Genomic DNA, 27,945 nt, shown 5'->3' on the forward strand with positions numbered 1-27,945 from the left:
CCATGTGGACCATTCAATACTTTATGGTAAAAAGTAAAAATCTCAAACTCTCAAAATTATCAAACTACATACTTTATAATATTTTTCTCTCCAACTCAATTGTGATTTTCTTCACAAATGAGAGATCTATTTATAGAAAATCTTTACAAATAATCCAAAAATAAATTCATCATTACCTACATAATCACACACTAATTTTCAATATTTACAACTCTTATTTTCAACATTGAAATATTCAACATTCAAATATTCAATACACACATTTTAAATATTATTTTTCAACGAAAACATATATTTAAAAGAAAAAACCCAAAAAAATTGATTGCGTACCCGACAGCAGGGGATCCGTTCGGGGACGGAGAGGATGATATCATCAATTGTCCCTACTACACAACACTCCCACTCGTGAAAATCGGTGAGGGAAATTTCTCAGCAATCGTTGCCCACTTTCACAGGCCATAAGCGAGGCTTGATACTTCAATTTGATTTCCTTTAAATTTCCTCGAGTAAATTTCTCGGTATTTCTTCTTGAAATTACTGAAAAGTTTATCGATAATCCCTTTAAATTCTCGTTCAGGTTTGGTTTGATTACAGCAGGTCGAAAATGGAGAAAGCTGTGAACAGACAGAGGGTTTTGCTGGAACACCTACGACCCACAGTCACTTCTTTTTCTCATCAGTCCCCTGAATCTTCTCTATACGTGAGTGTTTTCTTTTATTTTCTGGGGTGCTTTCATTTCATTAGCACTCGTGATTTCATTCATGTTTGGACATCACTGCTTGCTAGCCTTGTAGCATCTCCAAAAAAATATTAAATTATAGCTGGCTGTGAATGATGTTTCACACTGTAAAACCAAGAATTAGTGGTGACAAATCTAATTCCTCTGCTTCATTTGTGCTGGATTCATTTTTTTGCCCAAATTTGGTTGAGACATGATTCAATGATCCACCTCGGTATCTTGGCCAAAATAATTATTTGTTCTGTTTTTTCAGTCTGGATCTCCAACTTTTTTTTATTGTCGTTCCGCTTATCTTTCACCAGCATGCATGAAAAAGATACGGGAGGCATTGATTTAAGAAATCTATGAGTCAACTCTGTCTTGTTGATTCATGTTATAGCATTTTGCCAAACCAGCATAAATACTTGCCCATGATGAGGCTCCCATGATCCTTTGCTTTTTAGAAATCCTCGCAAAAAATAAATTCTTTAAACTTTTGATATTGGTTGTTTTTATCCTTATCATTTATTTATTGCTTATTGATTTCGTTGATAGCGATCGATTTGCTTTTCTGGGGAAAATTCTGCTTTTGGAGATGACATAGTCATTGCAGCGTGAGTCACCTCAAGCACTCATTTCTCCATTTGCACACAATACAATTGAATTGTACAATTATGTATGTGCCTTGCAGAGCTTATCGAACCGCCATTTGCAAATCGAAACGAGGGGGATTCAAGGACACCCTTCCAGATGATTTACTCGCCTCCGTGCTAAAGGTTAGTTTTTCAGTCCCAAGTCCCAACAGAACAGTTCTGTTGGCGATATTTGCTTATTTTTTATGGTATCATTACCCAATTCCAGGCTTTGTTGGAGAAAACAAACCTAAATCCTGCTGAGGTTGGAGATATAGTTGTAGGCACAGTTCTTGCTCCAGGTTCACTGAGAGGTATTGAGTGCCGGATGGCTGCCTTATATGCCGGTTTTCCTGGTAGTCATTGATTCTCTTCTTTTTATTTAAACATTTGGAGCTTTATTCGTTTACACCTTCTGGTTTTGTAGCTTGTACCTTACCCATTCAAATTATCCACTCTCATCAGATACTGTACCTATCAGAACAGTGAATAGACAATGTTCCTCTGGTCTCCAGGCTGTGGCTGATGTCGCTGCCTTCATAAGAGCCGGATATTATGATATTGGTATGTGTGAGTTTTGCTAACATATCACGATGATAAATTTTTTGCCTCTGCCCTTGATTATTATAACATTGACAAAGGTGTTGCGGCTGGATTGGAGTCCATGACTGTCGACCGTTTGGACAAACTGGAGACAGTAAACCCAAAAGTAAGATAATTTTGAAATTTCTTTCATTGTCCACAAAATATGTTTGTATGGTGACAATTTCAACATGGTCATGTTCTTAACAGGTGGAGAGTTTTGCTCAGGCTCGTGATTGTCTTCTTCCAATGGGTATTACTTCTGAAAATGTTGCAGAAAGCTATGGAATTACCCGGAAAGAACAAGATCATGCTGCTGTGAGTTTTTTCCTTTGTTATTACATTCGCCCTGATATGGAATTTAAGGAAAATAATTTCTCCTTGGAATTGTATCAATAGGTTATCTCTCATCGACGTGCAGCTGCTGCAAGTGCATCAGGAAAATTTAAAGATGAAATAATTCCTGTTTTCACGAAGGTAAGGAATATACCTTAAACAACTCCATGTCTATTATTGTGGCTGAATCTTGTTATGGTTCTGGAATTAACATTCTCTGAAGATTGTGGATCCCAAAAGTGGCGAGACGAAGCCTGTTACGATCTCTGTTGATGATGGTATTCGGCCTAACACCAATATGAATGATCTGGCAAAGTTGAAGCCTGCATTCAAGAAGAATGGATCGACAACTGCCGGTAGTAAATAAAACAACAGCATCGTGTAAAATACTCTGATGTACAAGGACAACAATTATTTAGGGGCTTATGAGTGAAACTTTCATTTATTTAGGTAACGCGAGCCAAATAAGTGATGGTGCTGCAGCTGTTCTTCTCATGAAAAGAAGTTCAGCTATGCAAAAGGGACTTCCAATTCTTGGCGTATTCAGGTAAAGAAAACATCCTCGAAATGTTTTTGCATTCATGTTGTGAAGGAAATTTAATTTCTAGTTCTCATTTTACTTGGAGTCGTTTTTTATTCTTGGAGAGGCATTGGCTCAAAATAGGAACATTTATGAGAAACACCATTCCAGTAACATTGGTTGCTTAATCTCTTACGCCCCTACCACCTGGATACTTGCAAGCGAGACTGCAAAAAATAGACCATTGTTATAATTGTCGTATGTCATCCTAAAAACATTAACCCAAATTGTCAGATAAATCAGTAAATTTTAATCTTACTAACCTTTGTAAGCTAGGCATATAATCTGATGTGGTAGAGGAGTATAACATTCTAGTTGACAAATATGTAGCCTAATAATGTGAGACAAGGATATTACACAATCTTACTCATCTTTTGTATGAAACACGTGCAGGAGTTTTGCTGCAGTGGGGGTGGATCCTCGTGTTATGGGTATCGGTCCCGCTGTTGCCATACCAGCTGCAGTGAACTCAGCTAATCTCAATCTCAAAGACATTAACTTGTTTGAAATAAACGAGGTCATGAGTAACGATATCATGGATGTTCAACTTGTTTAGATCAACTATTAAAACATGCAAACTTTGATATCCTACTTTCAGGCCTTTGCTTCCCAGTATGTATATTGCTGCAAGAAATTGGACCTTGATCCTGAAAAAGTGAATGTGAATGGAGGAGCAATGGCACTCGGGCACCCCTTGGGAGCTACAGGTGAATGACTCACAGTTCTCCTTACCCTTGAATTATTCTGAATGAAACTCATGTATTCACGAGTCATTAAGCTCGCTTCCTTAACATCAATATAGGCGCCCGTTGTGTTGCCACGCTACTTCATGAGATGAAACGTCGTGGAAGAGACTGTCGTTTTGGTGTCATATCTATGTGCATCGGTACATCTACTTGCTATATACCGGTACCATATGATGTCCTTGAAAATAAACATCTGCTATGTATCTTGTATTTGCAGGCTCAGGCATGGGTGCAGCCGCTGTTCTCGAGCGAGGGGATTGTGCAGACGACTTGTGTAATGCACGAGTGGCCAGTGAAAACAATTTCTTATCTAAAGTCCCAATGTAACTATACTTATATACTACACCTGGAACAAATGGCTAGTTTGCTTGTTAAAATTGCATTGAATGAGTTGAACACATTGGAGTTTTAGCTTGTCAAAATAAACAAATAACTCTATGATTAGCAACGTTATTATATGTTAATCGATTTACTGGTTGGCTTTGGATTTCTCAAGTATCCACTAGACTTGACCTCCGGTTAGTGTCGGCTTTGACTTTTTCTGATCCACAAGAAAGTAAAATACATAATTAATGGACCCAATAAATATATAGAACCAAAATATATAAATGTTAAACTTCTTCTAACATATGTTTGTGTGTGTGTGTGTGTGTGAAATAAAATCCAAGAAGCTGACATATTCCACCTTCAACGTGGAATTAACAACTAAACAAGTTACAAAATATGATTAAAAAACTATTTATGTTTTTGATAGAATTTTCATGTAAATTTTCACGTCCAGGTCCAGATAATTTGCTTATAAAGCAAACCATTTTGCTCTCATCGCCTGGTTGTCTTACGATTTGTAGATTCAGTCTCATTACACCACATGCAAATATTCCTAGCCGAGAATTAAGAAAGAAATTGGGTTGTCCATTTGACCAAGAACATATTCTCTCGTGTCCGAATAATATACACACAGGGATAACATGCAGGTGAGCTAGCCATGTAATTTCATCCAATATCAAATTAATCATTTCACATGAAAATAGAGTGGTCCCTTGTTTGCTTTCAGTTTATAATGTGACAGATTCTTCAGTGGCTCTCCAAAGGCAGATCGATCAATAACCTCACTAAGTGGTAAATTAATTCTGGTTCCATTACCAATGTGCTACAAGTAAGATGGTATGGCCCATTAAAACTCTATCTGGGATCTATTTGTTTCTTCAGTCGTGTACTGAATTTGAAGTTTTTGTTTCTTGTAAGATAAAACAGTGAAGCGTGCGGTGATATCCAGTCAAGTTTGCAGATTGTGCTGCAAGAAATTGAATCTTTTCTATTTTTCACGAAGAAAATACATAATTCTGTTACTGTCTTGCCTTGGCTCTATAATGAATTCTATCCAATCGACGAAGAAAAAAGGAGAAGACATCATCATCGTTCAAGGATTAGGCATTACGCATAGGTGTTACCTATTACTGATACGACTCATCAATCATCGATAGCAAACGAAATGGATCTATTAACAAGTTTAGACATGAAAGAAAAGACAAAGGGCAATAAAACAAAGGCCGTTTCAAGGATGAAAGAGTTGCTGAGATGGGCAGCAGCAGCAGCCAAGGCTGAGAAAGGAGGAAAATACATTGGTAGAAAGGTAATGTATACACAGTAACTCTCACCCTTCAATTTTTGTATAAATATTCGTATGACCTTATTTCCCCCTCAGGTGTTACATTTTAGGAGTAAATCAGCTTCAAAAGCAGTAGCAGATGATAAACTCAGCAATGGGTCTCCCAAAATCAGTTTTAGGTGGGAAGAGGAGAGCTGCTCCACCATTTCGTCCACATATTTCGCTATCTCTGTGGCCTCTGTGAACTCTACTCCTTTCCATGTTAGAGACCATTGTGTTGCAAGAACAGGAAACTGGATCACTACAGATTCAGAATGTAAGATAATTTTGCGCGCCCACACACACACACTTGTGTATATATATTTTAATTACTTAGACACCATTTCTTGCTAAAGATGAAACATTCGTTCACTTCACATCTTTGTTTCATAACGTATTTGAGCTCAAATTCTACAAAAGATTATAATAATAAATAATTATGTTATCCATATACATCCCACGAGCCAAACAATGTCTAATGTTTGGTTATGATAATTTGACAGTTGTGGTGCTGGAGTTGTGAAGATTGCAGTCAAGAATGTCAAACTGGGACGAAACAAATACTATGAGCCAAATGTATGAGTGATATTTGTCACCTACGGATGAAAATTAAGATGATTGAAATTAATGAATTATTGAATTTGATTATATTGTTTGTGTTGATAGCACATTAGTGGTGTGCTAATCAAGTTTCTTTAACCCTCTGATATATAGTATGATGCGGTAATTACATTTATCTGAATGCATTCAAGAAATCACTAAAATTATATATTTGCATTATCTTTTAAAAAAAAAAAACTTTTCAACCTTACATTTTATATAACAACCGTAAATGTGAAGTAATAATGTAAATACTTCAACATATATGTTGTATGTGTAAAAATAGATCGGGTATATACATTGATTTTGTTAAAAGTAAAAATTTACGGTAAAAAAAGTAAAAATTTCAAACTCACAAAATATATTAAACTACACTTTATAAAATTTTCTCCCTACTCAATTGTGATTTTCTTCACAAATTGAGAGACCTATTTATAGAATTTCTTTGGAAATAATCCAAAATTAAATACATCATCACACACTAATTTTCAATATTTACAACTCTTATTTTTAACATTCAAATATATCAACTCTTATAATATCAACTTTTAATTTTCAACACTCTCCCTTGTGATGATGATCATGATACAATGATTGTCTTCATTACGTGTTTTTATATTGTCTCGTTAAAAACTGAAGGATCGTTTGTTGAGCATCTTTGGGATGCTTCAAACAAAACATTCTCCAATGAGCTGCAATAGCTCGTGTTATAAGAATATTAACACCAATGAATTAAATCGAGTTTAGTTAAAAATCAAGCGGAAGAAACTCGAAGTAATCCTTCGTGAAGAAGACTGTTATATTAGAAAATATTTTATCTTATGTAAACTGAATAACCGAAAAGGGACATATTAGTTTTTGCATTCATCAGTTCAGTTATGATGACAATTGAACTGACGGATACTCAAACTGATCCAAACAGTTTGAAAACAATAGTTAAACAGTTAAATACACAAGATATGTTTATGGATGTTCGGAGACTTCAACTGCTCCTACGTCACCTCTTCTACCGCCTCGAGTAGGATCCACTAGAAGACTTTGATTTATACAACACCTTGTACAAACCCACTCAGCTAGGACTTACACCACTGCCTAAACTGAACTCCTAGACTAGACTGAAGGCAGCACCTTCCTTTCAACACTTCTTTAATGTCTATATGAGAAAGACTACATACACAAGTTTAACGTCTTTGTGCAAGACTGTATTTGAGTGAATGAGAGTGTTTGTGTGTGAGAACTGAACAAAGATGTTCTCACACACTGAGGGAGATAAGCTTCTAATCTAAGCTGATATAACTATGAAGAGTTCCCTCTGGGCTGAATGCTTCTGAAAGCTAATGTGCAATGAGTGTGCCTTTTCTTTTCTCTCGTATAAGCTTAAAAGCTTATTCTCCTTCTTTTTCTTCCTTTTGAATCTTCACTGATCTTCACTTTATATAGGCGAGAAAACTGATCGTACAGTGAGACTCATTCGTTGTATCTGTTGCATCTTGAATTCGTTTCTTGGACTTTGCGTCTCGACTTTTCGACTGCCCTTCTGAAACGTTTTGTCTTTAATACTCTGATGCAACGTCTATTATTGTCCTTTGACTGGACAATGGCTTTGTACCTTCACGTACAGTTGGATTCCACTTGAAAGAGTTTTATCTTCATCCATAACTGAAAGATTCTAACTGATATGAATCTGGCCGGGCATGACGTGCTAATGGTTGGAAGAAGATTTAAGGATGCATTGCATGGACTCATGAGCGATCGAGAAGAGCTTTCAAGCAATGTTCCAAGCCTTGAAGGAGTCATGATGCATAGGAGTGAGTTTGAAGGCCAAATGAATGCTATTAAGTGTGGAGCAAGGTGGGTGGACCAGCGCCACAGCGCTAGGAAAGCAGCGCCGCGGCGCTTGGAATACGTATCCAAGCGCATAGGCGCTACAATCTAGCGCATAGGCGCTAGCAGGGCCGAACCTGTAGCGCCTAGGCGCTACAGACTGGCGCCTAGGCGCTAGCTCTGCGAAGCTTCAGAGCCTAGGCGCTTCCAGACCAGCGCCGCAGCGCGCCGCCGTGCAGAATTTTGATATGGAAAACCTAGATACGGATTTTGATGTATTTTTCCTTATAAGAACATATTTCACACTTTGTAGAACAATTAATTCATTGAGTTTAATCATATTTTGTGAGTTTTTCTCTCAATTTCAAAGCTTGGCTTTGTATACACCTTTGTGTATTTCTCAAATCAAACTTATCAAAGTTTAATACTTTGTGGTGTTTGTCGATTGTTCTTCACTCGATTGTCAAAGACGAGTTTTTGAAGGTTCGCTTGAATTTCGATTGTTTATCTTTCGTTAATATTGTTGCTAAATTCTTTGTAATTTAGAGGTGAATATTAAACACTTGCTTGTTCAAAAAGATCGGGACAACACAACCGTTTCTTTGTTTCATCGAATCGAGGACGTGACTCCATTTTGGGTGCGTTTGCTTTTCATGGTTTGAAGAATCGCATCATTTGGTATCAGAGCTTTGGGTTCCCTTTGATTCAAATAAGTTTATCCTTTTTATTTTCAGATCTGTATATATCCTTGTTTTTATCAGATCTGTTTTATCCGTTCGTTCTTCGTCTTTCATGAATCACTGATTCTCGAAATTTGTGAAATTTTTTCTTTTTTTTTCGAGTGCACACAGATCATCTTGTGCAAGGGAAAAAAAATAGTACCAAAATTTCGAAATTTTGTTATAGATTGGTTTTGGTATTTTGTTCTATTCTCTTGTGGGAGCCATATTCAAGTGTCTCTCACAATCAAAAAAAATATTATTGTGCTATTATTTAGCATTGTATCTTGTTCCTTTTTGTGAGTCATATTCAAGCAACTCTCACAATTAAAAACAAAATTCAAATTTCTTGTTTTACGCAGTCCGTGTAAGTCAGTTTGCAAGTGTCGTAAAGTTTGAACTTGTGAGTTTGATGTACACATGTTACAAAGCCTGAAAAGCATACCCTACGAGAGAATTCTCAAAATCGAGTGACATACTTGATAGCGAGCGTTTATTTCTTAGAGTGACGTGCGAGGTTTTGTAGTGAGGACAAAAAAAAAGAGAGAAAAAAAAAAGAGATAGTAGGGTGAATTTTCATTGGAGTGACTAGTGAGGATTCGTGGTGAGGAACTTTATTTTTTATTGTTTTATACTAACCTTTTCTTGCAGGTATAATGATTGACGATCGTCAATTTCAATTAATGTTAGGAGTGTTGGATAGAATGTGGGAGAAGGAGTTTAAGCCTCTACGACAAAAATATAGGAGGTGTGAAGAAGAGGAGACATGTAATGGGTATGTTGATGGGAATAGACGAGTTAATAGATTTGGAAGGAATAGAGCGTCGCATTTGGATAGGGATGATGATAGGCGATGTGAGGAGGATAGAGGAGTTGGAAGAAGAGGTGAACGTGGTGTGCATGGGGAGTTGTTGGCATCCACGTGGAGGACGAGCTTGGAAGAGAAAATCATTGCTAGGCCAATGGAGTAGTCGACATGTGAAACTACAAAGTATGAATATCAAGGCACATTTAAAAATTCAATTTCTAGTACTTGTTGTATTATATATTGTTGGTGTTTTGAGGTCGGACATGATATCAACCAATGTCCACGTGAGGAGGTGACCTTATAAAATCGTCTGTTGAGCTTGAACCGCAAATTGAGGTTGAGGGTGTAGTTGAATCTGAATCTCAAGTTGAGGTCCTAGTTGAACCTAAATTTGAAGTTGAGGTCGTAGTTGAACTTAAATTTGAAGTTGAGGTTGTTGTTGAACTTGAACATGAGTTTGGTGTTGTAGTTGAGCCTGAATTTGAGGTGGTAGTTGGGACAGTTGATGATGATGGTATTGCATTAGTTGGTGAGCTAAATGTCGTTGAAAAATATACGGTTGATAATGAGTCATTAGATGGAGAAGAAATGCATGATTTGTCTATTAAGGAGGAGGAGAGTAGGCAAGGAGCAATTATTGTACATCAATTTCTTGAGGAACAAAATGTCTCATTGGTTCAATTGAATCCAAATGTGCTTGAGGATCAATTGAAATTAATTCATGAATTGAGTGGAAAAAAATATGATATGGTCGAAAGAAAGAGAGAACAAAAGAGTGAGATAGCCATGAAAAAAAAAAGATGAAAAAAAATGAGATGAAAGAAAAAGAGAGAGAAAAAGAGGCCAAAGAAAAGAAAAATAAATTTAAGGCCCAAAAGAGTGAAAAGAGTGAGATTGAGAGTTACTTGTTTTTGCATAAACCTCTTCCTGTACCTTTGTACAAAGTGGTTTATTATCATTGTGATGATATAGCTTGTTCAATCCCGAGCATTGTTATTTATCCTTTGCAGGATTCTGATGAAGTCATGATGAGGAGGTGAGCAAGTGTTGATGGTGTGAGAATGCAATGGGATGAACCATATGAATTCAAGAGCAATAGCGATGAGGTAAGGTTAGCTGTCAACGCAACATCTGAGAGGTATGATTTGCTTCTTTACCTTAAGTCATTGTTGTTTTGTTTTCATGAATTGGGAGAACGTGTTGAAAATGTGATATTTAGTAGGTATGATTGTGATTTAACCTTGTTGCCTAAGTGTCATAGAATTGAGAATGGAGATGTATTGCATGAACAAATGTTATTGATTTTGAGTGTTCAAAGATTGTCAAATTGATGAGATTTTGTCATGGCAATGACTTGTGTGTACTAGAATTAAATTCATGTGATGAGTTAAATGATTACATGGATAATACATTTAGTGTGTCCTATTTGCATGATTTATATTTGATTGGGGATGGTTTTGAGAGCTTGATGGTTGGATATGATAATTGTTTCATTCATGATGAATATATGTTTAAAGAGATTAAATTTGACATTATATAATCATTTCATGAGTTACGTGCTAATGAGGCATATTGTGGTGGTTAAATTGCTGATAAAATGCATGATTATATGTGTTGGTTGCATATGAATCGACATGTTGATTGTCATTGTGATACATGCATTGCATATAGGAGAATGACATGTCGACTGTATTTCTATGTCATGCATCAGTTATATCTTATTCCTAGTTAACTCTGGTCGTACATGTTTGTGGATATTATTTTGGTGTTGACTAGGTCTAAGAAGGGGAGAAACCTTATTTTTGTGGTACTTAATGGTATTTTATCATTTGATGTCATTTATTATTTGGTATGTGGTAAAGTAGATGAGTTTATAGGAAAGACAACGGGGATGTTGGGAATTCCAGTGCTGAAGGAGCAAGCAAACAATAGAACCTACAAACTTGGGTTTAAAGGTAAGCATGTTGATAATTTAATTCTTTTTATTACTAACTTGCTTCGTTTTTGCGTAGGTAGTCAAGATTTGAGGACAAATCTTGCTGAAGAAGGGGAGTATATATGAATCTGGCCGGGCATGACGTGCTAATAGTTGGAAGAAGATACAAGGATGCATTGCATGGACTCATGAGCGATCGAGAAGAGCTTGCAAGCAAGGTTCCAAGCCTTGAAGGAGTCGTGATGCATGGGAGCGAGCTTGAAGGCCAAATGAATGCTATTAAGCGTGGAGCAAGGTGGATGGACCAGCGCCTACGATCAAGCGCCGCAGTGCTAGTCAAGACAGACTAGTGCCTAGGCGCCACTTTCTAGCGCCTAGGCGCTAGTTTGTGCGAACCTGTAGCGCCTAGGCGCTACAGACTGGCGCCTAGGCGCTAGCTCTGCGAAGCTTCAGCGCCTAGGCGCCTCCAGACAAGCGCCGCAGCACGCCGCCGTGCAGAATTTTGATATAGAAAACCTAGATACGGATTTTGATGTAGTTTTCCTTATAAGAACATATTTCATACATTGTAGAACAATTAATTCATTGAATTTAATCATATTGGTGAATTTTTCTCTCAATTTCAAAGCTTGGCTTTGTATACACCTTCGTGTGTTTCTCAAATCAAACTTATTAAAGTTTAATACTTTGTGGCGTTTGTCGATTGTTCTTCACTCAGATTGTCAAAGACGAGTTCTTTTAAGGTTCGCTTGAACTTCGATTGTTTATCCTTCTTTAATATTTGTTGCTAAATTCTTCGTAATTTAGAGGCGAATATTACAACCTTACATGTTCAAAAAGATCGGGACAATACAACCGTTTCTTTATTTCATCGAATCGAGGGCGTGACTGCGTTTTGAGTGCGTTTGCTTTTCGTGGTTTGAAGAATCGCATCATTTGGTATTATGATATGAATCTGGCCGGGCATGACGTGCTAATGGTTGGAAGAAGATTCAAGGATGCATTGCATGGACTCATGAGCAATCGAGAAGAGCTTGCAAGCAATGTTCCAAGCCTTGAAGGAGTCGTGATGCATAGGAGTGAGCTTGAAGGCAAAATGAATGCTATTAAGTGCGGAGCAAGGTGGGTGGACCAGCGCCACACCGCTAGGAAAGCAGCGCCGTCGCGCTTGGAATTAGTATCCAAGCGCCTAGGCGCTAGCAGGGCCGAACCTGTAGTGCCTAGGCGCTACAGACTGGCGCCTAGGCGCTAGCTCTGCGAAGCTTTAGCGCCTAGGCGCTTCCAGACCAGCGCCGCAACGCGCCGTCGTGCAGAATTTTGATATGGAAAACCTAGATACGGATTTTGATGTATTTTTCCTTATAAGAACAAATTTCATACCTTGTAGAACAATTAATTCATTGAGTTTAATCATATTTTGTGAGTTTTTCTATGAATTTCAAAGCTTGGCTTTGTATACACCTTTGTGCGTTTCTCAAATCAAACTTATCAAAGTTTAATACTTTGTGACGTTTGTCGATTGTTTTTCACTCGGATTGTCAAAGACGAGTTCTTTGAAGGTTCGCTTGAATTTTGATTGTTTATCTTTCGTTAATATTTGTTGCTAAATTCTTTGTAATTAGAGGTGAATATTACACACTTACTTGTTCAAAAAGATCGGGACAACACTACCGTTTCTTTGTTTCATCGAATTGAGAGCGTGACTCCGTTTTGGGCACGTTTGCTTTTCGTGGTTTGAAGAATCGCATCACTAACTGATGCTTCGATCTTGTCAGTTGAACTGATCTTTCAGTTGGGCTGGTGAAATCAGTTGACTCGTCAGTTGAACTGATTTCACTCTTGTTCAGTTGGACTGATCAGCTGGGTTTCTTCATCAGTTGAACACTCATTCGGCTGGCCAGGCTTCTGAGGTTCTCCTTCTGAACCACCTATCAACTGGACAACCAGCTGGACTGCTCAATTGACGTAATCAGTTAGACTGATTCATTTTGTGCGATCAGTTGGGTCTTCAGTTTTGCGATGTAATCATCTCGTGAGTGATCCTAGATGCTGCATACTAAGGTAGATTATTATTAACACAATTAACAAGTTTTGTTATCATCAAAATCAAGATTGCGAACTTGAAAAGTTCCAACAAAACCTTACTAGGAAAAACCCATTGGGATAAAAACCTTAGTAAAGGAAAAAAAGTACAGTCATGTAAACTCCCTCTTATGTTAACATGAACGATTCTTCACAAATTTCATAGATTGCGCATCTCAATGTTATATATATGTTTTCTCAATATTGTCCTAGGAAGTGCCTTTGTGAAGAGATCTGATGAGTTTTTACTTGATTGAATGTAATGAATATCAATATCTTTATTCTTCTCAAGCTCTTATGTGAATGCAAAGAACTTAGGGGGAATATGTTTAGTTCTGTCGCTTTTTATGTATCCTTCTTTCATTTGAGTAACACATGCAGCATTATCTTCATATAGTGTCACGGGCTTCTTGTCAAATGATAATCCGCATGAGGTTTGGTTGGATATGTTCGATCATTGATTTTAGCCACACACATTCACGGCTTGCTTCATATAGTGCAATAATATCGGCGTGATTTGATGAAGTTGTTACAAGTGTTTGTTTCTATGAACACCAAGAAATTGCAGTGCCTCCACGAGTAAATACATATCCGGTTTGAGAACGTACCTTGTGTGGATTAGATAAATATCTATCATCAGCATAACCAATTATGCTTTGATTGATATCTTTTGAATACAAAAGTCCCAAGTCTGTCGTTCCTCGTAGATAACGGAATATATGTTTAATTCTGTTCCAGTGTCTTTTTGTTGCATATGAGCTAAATCTCGTCAATAAATTTACAGCAAAAGATATATCAGGTCTTGTACAATTTGCAAGATACATAAGAGCACCGATAGTACTTAGATATGGTACTTCTGGACCAAGAATAACTTCATCATCTTCACATGGAAGAAATGGATCGTTTTCTATGTTGAATGATCTAACAACCATTGGAGTACTTAAAGGATTTTATTTATCCATATTAAAACGTTTAAGGACCTTTTCTGTATAATTTGACTATGAACAAAAATTACACATTCTCTGTGTTCAATTTGCAAATCCAGACAATACTTTGTTTTTCCAAAGTCCTTCATTTCAAATTCTTCCTTCAAGTACGACACAACTTCTTGAATTTCCTTATTCGTTCCAATGATGTTTAAATCATCAACATATACAACAATAATTACACATCCGGATGTTGTTTTCTTAATGAAAATGCAAGTGCATATTGAATTGTTTACATATCCCTTTTTCGTTAAGTGTTTACTTAGCCGATTATACCACATTCGGCCGAATTGCTTTAACCCATATAATGATCTTTGCAATTTCACAGAATAACATTCTCTAGGTTTTGAACTTTGTGTTTCAGACATCTTCAATCTTTCAGGGATTTTCATATATATATTACTATCGAGTGATCCGTATAAGTAAGTTAGGACAACATTCATAAGACACATTTCTAAATTTTCAGATACCGCCAAACTAATCAAATACCGAAACATAATTGCATCCATAACAGGAGAATACGTTTCTTCATAATCAATTCCAGGCCTTTGAGAAAAACCTTGTGCAACAAGTCGAGCTTTATAACTTACTATTTAATTTTCTCATTTCGTTTTCGAATAAAGACCCATTTGTACCCAACAGGTTTTACACCTTCAGGTGTAAGAACTATAGGCCCAAAAACGTTACGTTTATTTAGCGTATCCAATTCAACATGGATAACGTCTTTCCATTTTATCCAGTCCTGTCGATTTTTACATTCACCAAATAATTTTGGTTCATGATCTTCATTGTCATTTATGATGTCAAATGCCACATTGTAAGAAAATATCTAATCAACTTCTTTTATATCTTTTCGTTCCCATATTTTTCCAGTATTAATATAATTGATAGAGATTTCACGATTCTCATCAGTTTGTGGTTCTGACGGAACATTTTCATCATCATGTATTTCTGCTGGAATATCATTCTATATTTTGTGATCATCGTGTTTCTCTATGCTTTTTCTTTTTCGAAGATTTTTATCCTTGGAACTGATTTGCCCTCCACGTTTCAAACGTTTAATGTCATCATGAGTGTTTTCAATTTGTTTCTTTGGAATTTCAATTCGATCAGGGGCATTTACATCATGTATATATGATTTAGTTACTCCTTTTGTGTCTGCAAATGCATCTGGTATTTGATTTGCTATTCTTTGCAAGTGCACAATTTGCTCTACAACATTTTCACATTGTTTAGTTTTTGGATCCAGATGTAACAATGACGATGTATACCATGTGATTTCCTTTTCGATATTTTTATTTTCTCCCTCAAACATTGGGAAGATTTCTTATTAAAATGACAATCAGCAAAATGTGTTGTAAACACGTCGCATGTCTGAGGCTCAAGATATTGAATTATTGATGGGATATCATAACCAACATATATTCCGATCTTTTTTTGAGGTTCCATTTTTGTTCGTTGAGGTGGTGCAATAGGCACACATACCATACATCCAAAAAATTTCTCAAATGAGAAATGTACCAAATGCAAGCTGCAATTGGGAGTATTTATGGTATGCACTTGGTCTTATGCGAATTAATGCAGCAGCATGTAAATTGCATGTCCCATATAGAAACAGGGAGTATTGTTTTCATAATCATTGGTCTAGCAATCAATTGTAGATGTTTAATCAATGATTCAGTTAATCCATTTTGTGTATGTACATGAGCAACATGATGCTCAACAGTGATTCCCATTGACATACAATAATCATTGAAAGTGTGGGAAGTGAATTCACCAGCATTATCAAGTCTAATTTTATTGATTGTATGATCGGGAAATTGATTCCGCAATTTTATTATTTGAGAAAGTAATCTTGCAAATGCCACATTCCGAGTTGATAATAAACATGCATGTGACCATCTGCTGGAGGCATCGATCAATACCATAAAATATTTAAATGGTCTACATGGTGGATGAATTGGCCCACAAATATCACCATGAATACATTCGAGAAACATAGGTGATTCATTTTGGATTTTAGCTGGTGATGATCTTATAATAAGTTTTTCAAGAGAACATGTTTTGCATTGAAACTTATTATTTTGAAAGATCTTCTGGTCTTTCAGCAGGATGATCATGTGTATTTTCTATAATTCTTCGCATCATTGTTGAACCAAGATGTCCTAATCGATCATGCCAATTGATCAATTTGAAGAATTATCAACTACCATGTTTGATTCAATTGGACTTATATATTTATAATGCAATCCAGTATGGAGCATTGGTAGTTTTAAAACTACATATTTCTTTCCTGATTTATATGTGGTAAGATACATATATTTCTCATTTCCATCATTTATTTTCTAAGTATCATACTCATGAGAATATCTCTCATTAAAACTCAACAAATTTTTTTTCGATTGTGGTGAAAACAAAGTATCATTTATAAAAAAATTTGTACCATTAGATAACAAAAAATGTGCTTTACCATAACCTTTTATCAAGTCTACCGGATTTGATATTGTATTCACCATTGTTTTTGTTGATTTTAGTTCCAAAAAATATCTTTTATCTCGGAGAATAGTGTGCATTGTACCACTATCAGGTATGCAGACTTCCATGTGATTAGTTCATTGTTTAGCTTTGTTCATAGCATTTTCCATATTTCAACTTCAAAAAAAATATGCAATGAAAAAATTACTGACAATATATATGTAATTTATTGAAAAATATAACACATATCATAGTTGTACAATAAAATATTATTATATGAGTATATGAAAAATAAATTATTTTACATTTACATTCTACCAATATATTGTTTATTGAGAAAAATCTGCAGCACCAATATTTTTCATTTCTATTCCACCAGCATATTGATTATTTACAGAGAAATCATTCAAAAAATTTGCAGCATCAAAATGAGTTGAATCATTCAAACGGTAATTGCGTTCAATGAAGTTGGTCTCTTTTTCTTTCCCCTTTATTGATTCTTTATAGAGCTTGCAAAGGTGCTCGGGGGTTCGACAAATACGAGACCAATATCCTGGAGTGTCGTATCTAAAAAAAGAACTTTCAAATCGTTTTGAGTGATTTTCATTACCACTCATGTTCTTATGATGTCTTTTTAGTGGGTGGTTCGTGACGCCTTTTGAGATGAGTTATAAAAATAACTATCTCGATTTTTTTCAAAGCCACGGACGCGACCATGACCACGACCACTTCCACGTCCACGACCACGACCACGACCACGACCTCGACCAAAACCTTGTCTTTGAATTTGATTTTGGTTTTCAAGTTTAAATTTATTTTTACTTATAACATTTACTTCTGGAAATACTGTTGATCTAGTATGTCGGGACTGATGATTTCTCATTAGCAGTTCGTTGTTCTTTTCCGCCAAAAGAAGACAGGCGATAAGTTCAGAATATCTCGCGAATCCACGTACTCTATATTGTTGTTGTAGAGTTATATTTGATGCGTGAAAAGTGAAAAATGTTTTTTCAAGCATTTCTGATTCCGTAACCTCATGTCCACAAAATAATTATACAAAATATCCTTGAAAGAGCCATCTTCTTCTTCTTCGAAAATTTTGATGAATTTTTTTTTTTTTTTTTTGGAGAAAGAATAAGTTTGAAGTGATTGAATGTGTTTGTGAAGTCATATTTATAAAGTAAAAACTAGCCGTTTATGATTGCTTATAAAATCTTAAAAAATAAATGTATGTATATAAATTTTATAGTAATATTATGATGTATATAAAGTTAATCATGTTTAAGTAATTATGTATATCATATCACAATATTATAATGAGGTGTCTGTGACTCATTTTATATAACTCTGTGACATTATACAAATATATATATAATTATTATATAACACAATTAAATATTTAAATAGTGAAATAATCACAACACGTTATTATAATGAGATGTCGTAGACTCCTTTTATATAATAACATGATATTATTCAAATATATATACAATAATTAAACAGTAACACAATAAAATTATATAAGCAGTGTAATCACATCAAGTTATTATAATGAGGTGTCATAAACTCCTTTTATATAATAACATGATATTATACATTAAATATATATACAATAAAAAAATAAATAAACAGTAAAGTAAATACTCTTATTTTTGAATATTGTTACCTTTTTCTTGTGTTTTGGAGCTTGGAAAAATATGGAGAACCGAACCTTCGAGTATCGTGCTGATAACGTGTTAAAAGTAAAAATTTACGGTAAAAAAAGTAAAAATCTAAAACTCACAAAATATATCAAACTACACTTTATAAAATTTTATATCTACTCAATTGTAATTTTCTTCACAAATTGAGAGACCTACTTATAGAATTTCTTTGAAAATAATCCAAAAATAAATACATCATTACATACATCATCACAAACTAATTTTCAATATTTACAACTCTTATTTTCAACATTCAAATATATCAACTCTTATTTTTCAACATTCAAATATATCAACTATTATTTTTCAACAGATTTAATATTTATAATAAAAAATTATTATTCTAAAAAAGTATATATTACGTGAAATAAATATAAATTTAAAATGATGGATAAATTTTTTTGGAAAAAAATTTCTTGAAAGCCCAATAAATATTTGGGCTCCAATCTACTCAAAACGGGAACTTAAGCCCAAATTACGATTTTAGAGGGAATTCATGAACACGAGAGCAGAGGGTTTCTCATTTTCCACTCCTCTCTCCCAAAAACACTTCATTCGTACACACACAAATCTATCAAAATAAAGGTTGTAATACATTCTCTAGGGTTCTTGTTTCCCCCAAATCTGCAATGGATAGGTACCACAAGGTGGAGAAGCCGAAGCCTGTATCTCCTGTTAACGAGAATGAGATCCGAATCACTTCTCAGGGTTTGGTTCGTAATTATATCACCTATGCTACCACCCTTCTTCAGGTACTTGTATCCGACGTCCTTTTTCTTGAGCTTATCTTTTTTGTTACTATTGCATTCATGTGATGTTTCTTATTGTGCTTTTGATGTGAATTCCTTTTGCTTTTTTGGTTTCTTTTGTTTAAAGAAAATATTTTTACGGATGGCTATAGTTTCATTGCGTGGCTGTGATTGGAGTTTTGTTCCCCAGCGGATTTATCTTTGCTACTCCCGCTTCCAGGAGAGGAATGTGATATATAATAGGATATTTGGATTAATGTGTTTTTATTTATATGTATGACGCATACATGTATTAATAGATAGAGATGATATTGTATTAAGATATATGATATAATACTAGAGTTTTTTGGGGAAAGGTGAAAATAATTAAATAGTTACTCTTTGTATGCCATGTTTAATCCTTGACTACTGTGGACCAATGTCTTTGATTGCCTAAAATTGAACTGTTAATGTGATTTTATTGTTAATCTATTTCTCAGGAGGGACGAGTGAAGGAGATTGTCTTGAAAGCAATGGGTCAAGCTATTAGCAAGACAGTAGCTATTGCAGAGATCATTAAGGTAGGTTTGTTATGCAGATTCTGTTTTCGTGTTGCTTTCTTTTCTCCCTTTTGTTTTCAATGCAATACTAAAAAATTATTGCGTTTCTTTGGAAATAGAGAAGGATTCCTCGATTACATCAGGACACTGCTATCAGTTCAGTGAGCATAACTGACACTTTTGAACCCATTGAAGAGGGTCTACAGATGTAAGTTTATCGGTTTCTCCCTATTTGTCCTCTGCAATTAACACTCACCAGTTATTATGTTCTATTGGATAAATATTATACAATTGTACGTGTTAGAGTGGGATTTCTTGTCTCTAATTTCGTTTAATTTTTAGTACAGTGTGGAGCAGACCCGCCATGTCTCCATGATTTCAATCACCCTGTCTTTGAAGGAGCTTGACAAGAATTCTCCTGGGTAATTGTTCTGCCCCGTTTGTCTAAGTAAAACATCTGCCGTGGTAGAAAGCGCATACATGATAATATGGCAATATTTCTATATGATGCAAACAAGTTAAGGTTTTTATTTTTTTGCGACTATTGGTTTTTCTTTTCCCGATGTTCGTGTGCAAGCTTTTTCTCGTGCTTTCCAATTTTTTTTATCATTGTGGCAGCTATGTTGGTTTTGTAAGCATGCAGAAACAAGTATAATTTTTCCCATTAAAGGGTACTAGCATCGGAATACTTTCTGCAGGTGTTTGTTCCTTGATGTGAAGTAACCTTCTCTAGATTATGTTTTATTTAGGTATCAAGCTCCATCTCATGTGGATCAATCTAGACAACAGAACAGTTATCAGTCGCAGCAACAACCTCCAAGACAACAACAAGCGCACATGGTGTACAACACGAGTTACAGAGGTAAAAATTAAATGGAAATTGATCTGTTCCATGTAATACCCATTGCCATCTCAAACCATTAATTTGGTGTTTTTTTATGTTTAGACACTTATGAACGAGGAAGAGGTCGTGGTAGGGGGAGGGGTCGTGGTTGGAACAGAGGTGGATACACAAACTACCAAGGTATTTCCTTCAATGGATCATGATATCTTATGATTTGAGCAACCAGATTATCCTTAGTATTCGTCATTCATATACTACACATTCTTTTTTGTAGATAATGGCGGATATTCTAACTGGGATCGAGGTGGTGGACGTGGTGATTGGGGTTATCGTGGTCGGTATATTTTTCCTTTTTGACTTCAAAATACTGTTGATCTGATGTTCTGAAACTGGATAGTTTTTCATATCGATACATTGACAGGTGCTGGATACGGAAGAGGAAGAGGAAGAGGTGGAGTTGGTGGACGAGGTTATGGCCGGGATCGTGGAAGGATGGGTGTCCGCCCGGGGGGTGGTGGCAACCAAGCGTAGTTGGGATGTTGGTTTTCTGTTTTGCTCAAGACAAATGCTTGGCTTGGCTTCAGTCGGTACTGTGTTGAAAGCTTGTTTTGCATTTCATAAAAGCGTGGCTTCTTTACTTAAAAATGTTAGCAGCTGAGATATATGTTTGTTTATGTCTGTCTGTAAGCAAGCTTTGTTCAGACAGTATGTGTGATAATGAGCCAGAATCAACCATTCTGAAAACTGTTTGTTTTCTTGGGTAAAGTCAATTTCCCCCTAGATATCATGTTAGACCTGTAGTTATACTGCTAGGAAAATATTCTTTCATTTTATATTGTGTTTCAATCTTCGAAGAGAAAATACTTCTGCTTGGTTGAGTGTTTCTAGATTTTTTATGTTCGAAACGACTTAGCATTAAGTTTCAATTTTAGCATCTGTGGATGTTTTTCTCATGAGTGTCAACAGTAGTTTAATTTGTCTCATTTATACAATATTCTTTGTTAAAATTATTATTATTTTCTGTTGTTTCTCTGCCTCTTATCCATTCACGGGTGGGGATCGCACTTTTGTCCATTTTTTTATTCACCAATAAGTTCAATGATCACGTCTATATTCGTTATTTCTCACGAGAATACAAATTTATGGACAAATGTTACCCATTTATGAGGATAAAATGGTATTAGTTGGGATTCAAGTCCAGGTTCAATGTTTGAATGCGACTCTTTGCTTCTATATATGTACATATTGACACACATATAGATACGGTGTTGTTCATAAAATAGTTGACAAATGTTAATTTCTAGTACTTGGAAAACTATATATTATTATAGCTAGTTTCAGAATTCTTTATTAATCTCTCTCTAATTGAAACTTGAAGGAGAACAAGGTTATTTGGGAAAAGTCAAAAAGGATTTCCAAAAAGATCATTAATTTGCTGTCTTACAAGTGGTGAAAAATTTGAAGGCTCAAAATAATATATCATTAAAAAAAAATCATACGATATAATAAAATATTAAAAAAACATGTACCTGGAAATTTACCGCAAGAAAATATCCTCTTGTAGACTATTTAGTGTGTAGAATTCATGGCATTTGCCCGAGTCAAGAAGACGTGGAATGAAGAAAGGTGGAATTCTTTTCGGTTATGTTGTATTTGGACAGATGAATTTGAAATATATAGATTTTGATTATAATTTATTAACAATAAAATAATATATGAAATATTAAATTTATACATTATTTATTTATATGTTAATTATACAATGTAGAAATTTTAAATATTGGTTGAACTTGAAATCGATATTCATTAACATAAAATACTATATAAACATGCAAATTGTGGATTTGAAGTATACGATGTTATTTTTCTAAAATGACAAGAATACAATTGAATACATTTGAAATACATGGATTTCTTTAGTAACATTTTTGACAAATTTAATTATTATTACGGACATTAAATCAATTAGTTTGGTGGAAGAGATAATTTGGAAAACTATGAATCTATTACCTTCAAGAAAAAGATTTCCATGCTATTTAATTATATACCGGCAAATCGAAAGACATTGTAAGAATTCTAAATATTAAAATACCGTATAATGGCATTTGTAAAATAATTAAATAACTGATTGAGCATATTAAAAAAAATGATTTCTTTAATTATGCAGCAGTTAGAAGTCTGCATCGAAATAAATTTTTATTTTATTTTTTACGTACGAATATCCCAGCCAAAAACTGACACGTGCGAGTCAAGATACGTGGCAACACACTTTGGGCCAGATTTATACTGAATCAGGCTCAAAAGACTGAACTTAGACGACCCAGCGTCCCCGTTCACTGCCGTTTTCATAATAATTGGTTCGCGCCGTACATTTATATAGAATAATGGACTCAAATAATTTTCTCCATCTCAATCTGCATCTACCTGCTGTAAGATTCTTGGCATCTGCCGATTCAGAGAAAGAATAAATGGAAATTGGTGCGACGAAGAATAGTTTAGTACAGGAGAAATTAGAGAAGGATCTATTTCATGTTGTGTACAAGGTGCCTTCTGGTGATGGCCCCTATGTCCGAGCCAAACATGCTCAGGTCTGTAAAGTTTTCCTTAGTACTTCACATAAATGTTCAGAAGTCTACAGCTAACAGTACCACCGAGTTTTAATTTCTTGAAACAATAGGGTTTCTTTGAGTGATTCTGCATGTTATTTCCAAGAACCATCTTTGTCTTCGTTTTTTTTTCTTCTAGACTTGTTCTAACTATGTATCCTTGTTAGTTTTACATCTCATCAGTAAATACTGCGGCTTAGTCCAGAGATGGGTTTATATTTGTATATATTATCGGTTCTGTATCTCGAAGTAACCCTAGCTTATGTACGTCAATCCAAGCAGATAAATTTCAGAAAAATGCGCCTGGATAATAAGTCTCCTAAATCTCATTTACACAGGCCAGTATGATAATTCATTATTTGGTCTGTCGATGCATGCAGCTAGTTTACAAAGATCCGGAGTCGGCGGTCGTGTGGTTTTGGACAGCTATCAATAGTGGGGATAGAGTGTGCAGTGCGCTCAAAGACATGGCGGTGGTTTTGAAACAACTCGACAGAAGTGAACAAGCTATCGAAGCCATCAAATCTTTTCGAGGATTCTGCCCCAAAAATGCCCAAGAATCACTCGAAAATGTGCTCATCGACTTGTACAAGGTACAACACACACACACACACACACACACACATACATGTCTCGCTGTGTGTGTGTGTCTGCAAAAGGATCTTATTGGACTCTCTGTGGTTTGGGTTGAATTTATTACATTAACAAATTTGAGTTTGCTTTAAATTTATTTGGGCAGGCACCAAGGATCTCGTACATTCTACAACATTTGATATCGATCGAGCTTGAATAAATGTTTGTTATAAAAATTGTTAAAATGGTACTCTTTAAGTTTATCTATTTTGGTTGTTTAAGTCGTTAAAATTTGTTCGAATAAGTTTAGTATTTTCGCAACTATGTCAATAGGAAGAATGGGGGCTAGAAAGTTTTTGGCTAGGGGGCGAAATCGAATTTTTTAAAATAGTTAATCAATAAAATGTTAAAAGGATAGATATAGCATTTTAATATTTAATCACAAAACAATAATACTTATAATAGCAATGAATAATATGTTGGGAAATCGGTTTTCTCGTGTTCAAAACACAACGAAAGTTTTAAAAATTTTATTTTGAGGTTCAAATAACGACTTTGGACAATCGTATGATTTAAACAAATTGAAACATTCATAGAGTGTTAATGATTATACCTTTAGTGAATTAATCACTTGACACCAATTATTCCGAGATTAGCCGAGATAGCTCATGTAGTATTCCCTACAAACAATCTTCTTGAAACATTTCTTTAATTATCCTATCAAGTCGACGACTAGAACGTTTGTTCCTTTTCTAAATTAAATTAGAAAGTTTAGAAGAGATTTTATGTTTGAGATCAAAAATTATTTGACGGCTGAAACCCTAAAACAAAAGGAGGTGGCCGAAATTTTGGAGTGTTTTTTAGAGTGAATTTTTGAAATTTGCATGTAGTGGAGGATAGGGCTTGTGGTCTCCTTACTTAAAATTGAATCTTTAACCTAATTTCCTTAATTATAGGTTTTTGGTTCTTGAATTAAACTTAATGAGTTTAATTAATTAATTTGACTAGTAGAACTAGTTTAATTATTTAATATGTTAAAAAGTCCATTAACAACTTTATTATTTAGTATGTTTGACTTGCATTTCTACAATACCATTATACATACTTCTCAATACATTTAATTTAATATTTTGTAAACTCAACCGTTGAATTTAATATTTTAAACTCTCAATTTTCATAAATTCAACTCCTTGAATTTATTTTATGCAAATTTTAATTATCATAAATGCAACTACTTGAATTTATTATAAAATAATTTTTTATAAATTATTGTCTCAACGAGAACAAATGATCTAATATTTGTATGACTCTCAATTGTTCAAGGACATAGTTAGCCTTGAGTTCACAATTCTTTGTGATTCATGACATTTTCATTTATTCGGCTTACCCTAATTTGCCAAATTTCATGCACCAACATTTGATCATGAGAATGTCAGAAATCATTTTCTGATTAAACCAATCGAATCATAGTAAGAGCGTTTAGTAGCATCGCCCCATGATTCCCTATATATCACTAATAATGCCTACAAGAACCAATAATTTATAATTAATGTACAGTATGGTCCCTTCATCTCATATATCCCAATTTAATCTGTAATCACTGGTTCATCGAGGATTGCATATTATATTCGATAGCTATGTCATACGTTTATGAAATATTCTTCGTGTCATCGCATGCATAAATAGAGAACTCTTGTCCCTAATGTGCATCATACACTATTATTTTGTTAGATCATATTGGATATCCACATCTATAGATGAGCGGTGAATTCCCGACTACCATGCACTGGCTCCTACATATGTCGCAATTGCATCCAACCTCACCATCTTGTGACATTCGCGGAGTCGATAAACGAGTCAAAGCACAATCCTAGTATGTAGAGCCTCGGTGTTGTCCCATGTTGTAAGGAATAATGATATACAATCACAACCACATATTTTTTCTCTCGATGGATTATAACCTCTTGGAAAGTCTGAGAGAGGGTTGTTCGGTACAATCATCATATGGTTAATCATATGCATGATTATACATATTTATGTCCTTACCATTCTTTATACCCTTACCATGAAACATGGCACATAACATCACAAATGCTAGTCTCGACCTCAAACAGCCTTTATCCTTGTTTTTAGGTGGCTGAATTCGACTATAAACGAATTTAGAATATACAGTGTTTATAAATGAGTTTCAAGATCGAATATGATTCATTTGTATTAAAGTATAATCAATGTTTTTATCTATGCCGATTGCATGAGCATACAGATAAAGCAAAATGAAACTATAAAATGTAAATTATATCAAAATAAAGACTATTTATTATAACTTAGTCAATCAATTTTTTAGTCAACTGTTGGCTTACAAGACATCTACTCTGACATAATATTTTGCATATATTATAATTAAAAAGTTGATTGTAAGAAATTTATTTCAAATCGAAAATATTAATTTTTATTTATTTATGTAATAAAATTTATATGTAAAAAATTTGAGGCTCTGTCACTATGTGTCATTATTTTTCAGAGTTATATTACCTAGTCAATTCTTTAGTAAAATAGAATCAATAGCTAAGTTATATGTACAAAACTCAATTTTGACTAGTTAAAAAGTCAAAACTCAAAATAAAATTGTGAAATATTCAAATAAGTTCATTCTCTTTTTAGGGGAAATATGATCTATACTTATTTATTTTTATGGTTATATTTATTGGATTTGTATGTTAATTAATATGATGATTTTCAGAAATGCGGGAAATATGATGAACAAATAGTGCTGATAAAGCGTAAGCTGAAATCAATATACTTAGGAGAAGCTTTCAATGGGAAACCCACAAAAAGTGGTCGTTCTCATGGCAAGAAGATTCAGGTTTCTATCAAACAAGAAACCTCGAGATTACTGGTAAATTATACACACATTACATTTGCATAGGGTTGATTTTCTATAATAATAAATAAATTTATCGGTTTGTTTGGACAAATTCACTCGACTACGAATTTAAAATCTCGAATTGTCATTTTCTGAGTCGTTATCGTGATTGATTTCAAATCCAATAAATTTTCAAATTTTTCCATCAGATACTTCCTAAAACTAAATACTTTAGTACAAACACAATCAAATGTATGTTCAATATATTGATTAATGACACTCAATTGTTCATTGTGACAGGGAAATCTTGGATGGGCTTACATGAAAAAGCCCAATTACATGGCAGCCGAGGTTGTGTATCGTAAGGCCCAAATGATAGACCCGGACACCAACAAGGCCTTAAACCTAGGCTATTGCCTCATCAAACAGGCCCGATATGAAGAAGCCTATTTATTCCTTCAAGATGTTTTGCAATGCAAACTTTCAGGATCTGATGATTTCAAATCAAGAAATAGAGCCGAAGAATTGCTGCTCGAACTGGAATCAAAGCATCCGTCTCTTCCTACATTATCAAATTCTCCTCAACTGAATTTCGAAGACGATTTCGTCGAGGCCCTCGAAAGAATGATGATGAACGAATGGGCGACGACTAGATCAAGGAGGCTGCCCATTTTTGAAGAGATTTCTCAGTTTTGAGATAATCAACGTTAATTTCATCGAAAAAATTGTGTACTTTGTAAGTGGATAGAGGTTGAAGATTCAAGAATTCTTGGATGTAGATTATGTTGAATAATAGTGTGTAAAAATGATGTGTGTATGTATGGAGTTCGGGGACTTCAATTTGGAGAAAAGGGCAAGTTAGTCCGTAGAGCTTCGTTTATAAACTCATTTGTTTTGTTTCGATGTATAATAATATGATAATGTTTGTAAATATTTTTAAAAAAAATTGATTATGGAATTCTTTTTACGAAGTTTAAAATCGAAAATCAATTTTTAGAAACATTTAAAAACACTACATATATGACTTATGGAGACAGATACGGGGTACCATGGTTATTTAATGATAAATTTAAATCTACGTAAAGATATGTTTTATCGGTGTTTATAAATTTAAATTACAAACAGTTACTTTGTTTATGTCTAGATCTTAAAATCATAATCACAAGTCATCGTTGATTAGTGCTTAGTGTTTTCGGGCTTCCTTTCTTTGGAAACACCGTAAAAGAAGAAAAATCGGCGTGGAAGACATTTTGGGTGGAACGCTTTGAAGAAGATATTTTCTGTGTTGCATAAAGAATAAGGTATTTTGTGGGGTGAAATTCGAGTATTGCGGGGTGTTTTGTGTGCTTTGTGAAAATTTAAATGAATAATGCAGATATTTTGGTCAAAACAAAAT

At 34.7% G+C, this 27,945-nt stretch overlaps 4 protein-coding genes across 10 annotated transcripts; all 4 read left to right on the top strand.

Annotated features, from left to right (window-relative positions):
* The first annotated feature begins 321 nt into the window (after nucleotides 1-321).
* Nucleotides 322-4,083, top strand: LOC142545288 (3-ketoacyl CoA thiolase 1, peroxisomal-like). 6 transcript variants are annotated; one of them, XM_075652414.1, is made up of 15 exons: nucleotides 322-518; nucleotides 595-700; nucleotides 1,274-1,332; nucleotides 1,410-1,494; nucleotides 1,580-1,706; nucleotides 1,816-1,914; nucleotides 1,992-2,059; nucleotides 2,143-2,250; nucleotides 2,332-2,409; nucleotides 2,492-2,624; nucleotides 2,719-2,815; nucleotides 3,242-3,365; nucleotides 3,447-3,555; nucleotides 3,651-3,734; nucleotides 3,812-4,083. In XM_075652414.1, the coding sequence occupies exons 2-15, from the start codon at nucleotides 605-607 to the stop codon at nucleotides 3,919-3,921; spliced, it is 1,377 nt and encodes a 458-aa protein (XP_075508529.1). In that variant the 5' UTR covers nucleotides 322-518; nucleotides 595-604; the 3' UTR covers nucleotides 3,922-4,083. The 6 variants fall into 6 exon arrangements, with proteins under 6 accessions (XP_075508529.1, XP_075508519.1, XP_075508510.1 ...); XM_075652404.1 differs by having other exon boundaries at nucleotides 598-700; XM_075652395.1 differs by having other exon boundaries at nucleotides 322-506; nucleotides 578-700.
* A 959-nt stretch (nucleotides 4,084-5,042) lies between these two features.
* LOC142545321 (uncharacterized) lies at nucleotides 5,043-5,957 on the top strand. Its single transcript, XM_075652441.1, has 3 exons — nucleotides 5,043-5,227; nucleotides 5,300-5,519; nucleotides 5,746-5,957. Exons 1-3 carry the CDS (start codon nucleotides 5,087-5,089, stop codon nucleotides 5,763-5,765), a joined length of 381 nt encoding a protein of 126 aa, XP_075508556.1. The 5' UTR covers nucleotides 5,043-5,086; the 3' UTR covers nucleotides 5,766-5,957.
* A 12,914-nt stretch (nucleotides 5,958-18,871) lies between these two features.
* LOC142519105 (uncharacterized) lies at nucleotides 18,872-21,499 on the top strand. The gene is made up of 8 exons (XM_075622021.1): nucleotides 18,872-19,127; nucleotides 19,604-19,684; nucleotides 19,783-19,871; nucleotides 20,011-20,085; nucleotides 20,413-20,525; nucleotides 20,610-20,687; nucleotides 20,782-20,841; nucleotides 20,929-21,499. The coding sequence occupies exons 1-8, from the start codon at nucleotides 19,005-19,007 to the stop codon at nucleotides 21,036-21,038; spliced, it is 729 nt and encodes a 242-aa protein (XP_075478136.1). The 5' UTR covers nucleotides 18,872-19,004; the 3' UTR covers nucleotides 21,039-21,499.
* A 1,356-nt stretch (nucleotides 21,500-22,855) lies between these two features.
* On the top strand, nucleotides 22,856-27,408 carry LOC142519109 (protein SULFUR DEFICIENCY-INDUCED 1-like). 2 transcript variants are annotated; one of them, XM_075622034.1, is made up of 4 exons: nucleotides 22,858-23,095; nucleotides 23,494-23,706; nucleotides 26,427-26,582; nucleotides 26,850-27,408. In XM_075622034.1, the coding sequence occupies exons 1-4, from the start codon at nucleotides 22,976-22,978 to the stop codon at nucleotides 27,243-27,245; spliced, it is 885 nt and encodes a 294-aa protein (XP_075478149.1). In that variant the 5' UTR covers nucleotides 22,858-22,975; the 3' UTR covers nucleotides 27,246-27,408. The 2 variants fall into 2 exon arrangements, with proteins under 2 accessions (XP_075478158.1, XP_075478149.1); XM_075622043.1 differs by lacking the exon at nucleotides 26,427-26,582 and having other exon boundaries at nucleotides 22,856-23,095.
* The last annotated feature ends 537 nt before the right edge of the window (nucleotides 27,409-27,945 follow it).

The sequence above is a fragment of the Primulina tabacum genome, chromosome 1 (assembly GCF_025594145.1).
Source record: "Primulina tabacum isolate GXHZ01 chromosome 1, ASM2559414v2, whole genome shotgun sequence".
Classification (NCBI taxonomy): Eukaryota; Viridiplantae; Streptophyta; class Magnoliopsida; order Lamiales; family Gesneriaceae; genus Primulina; species Primulina tabacum.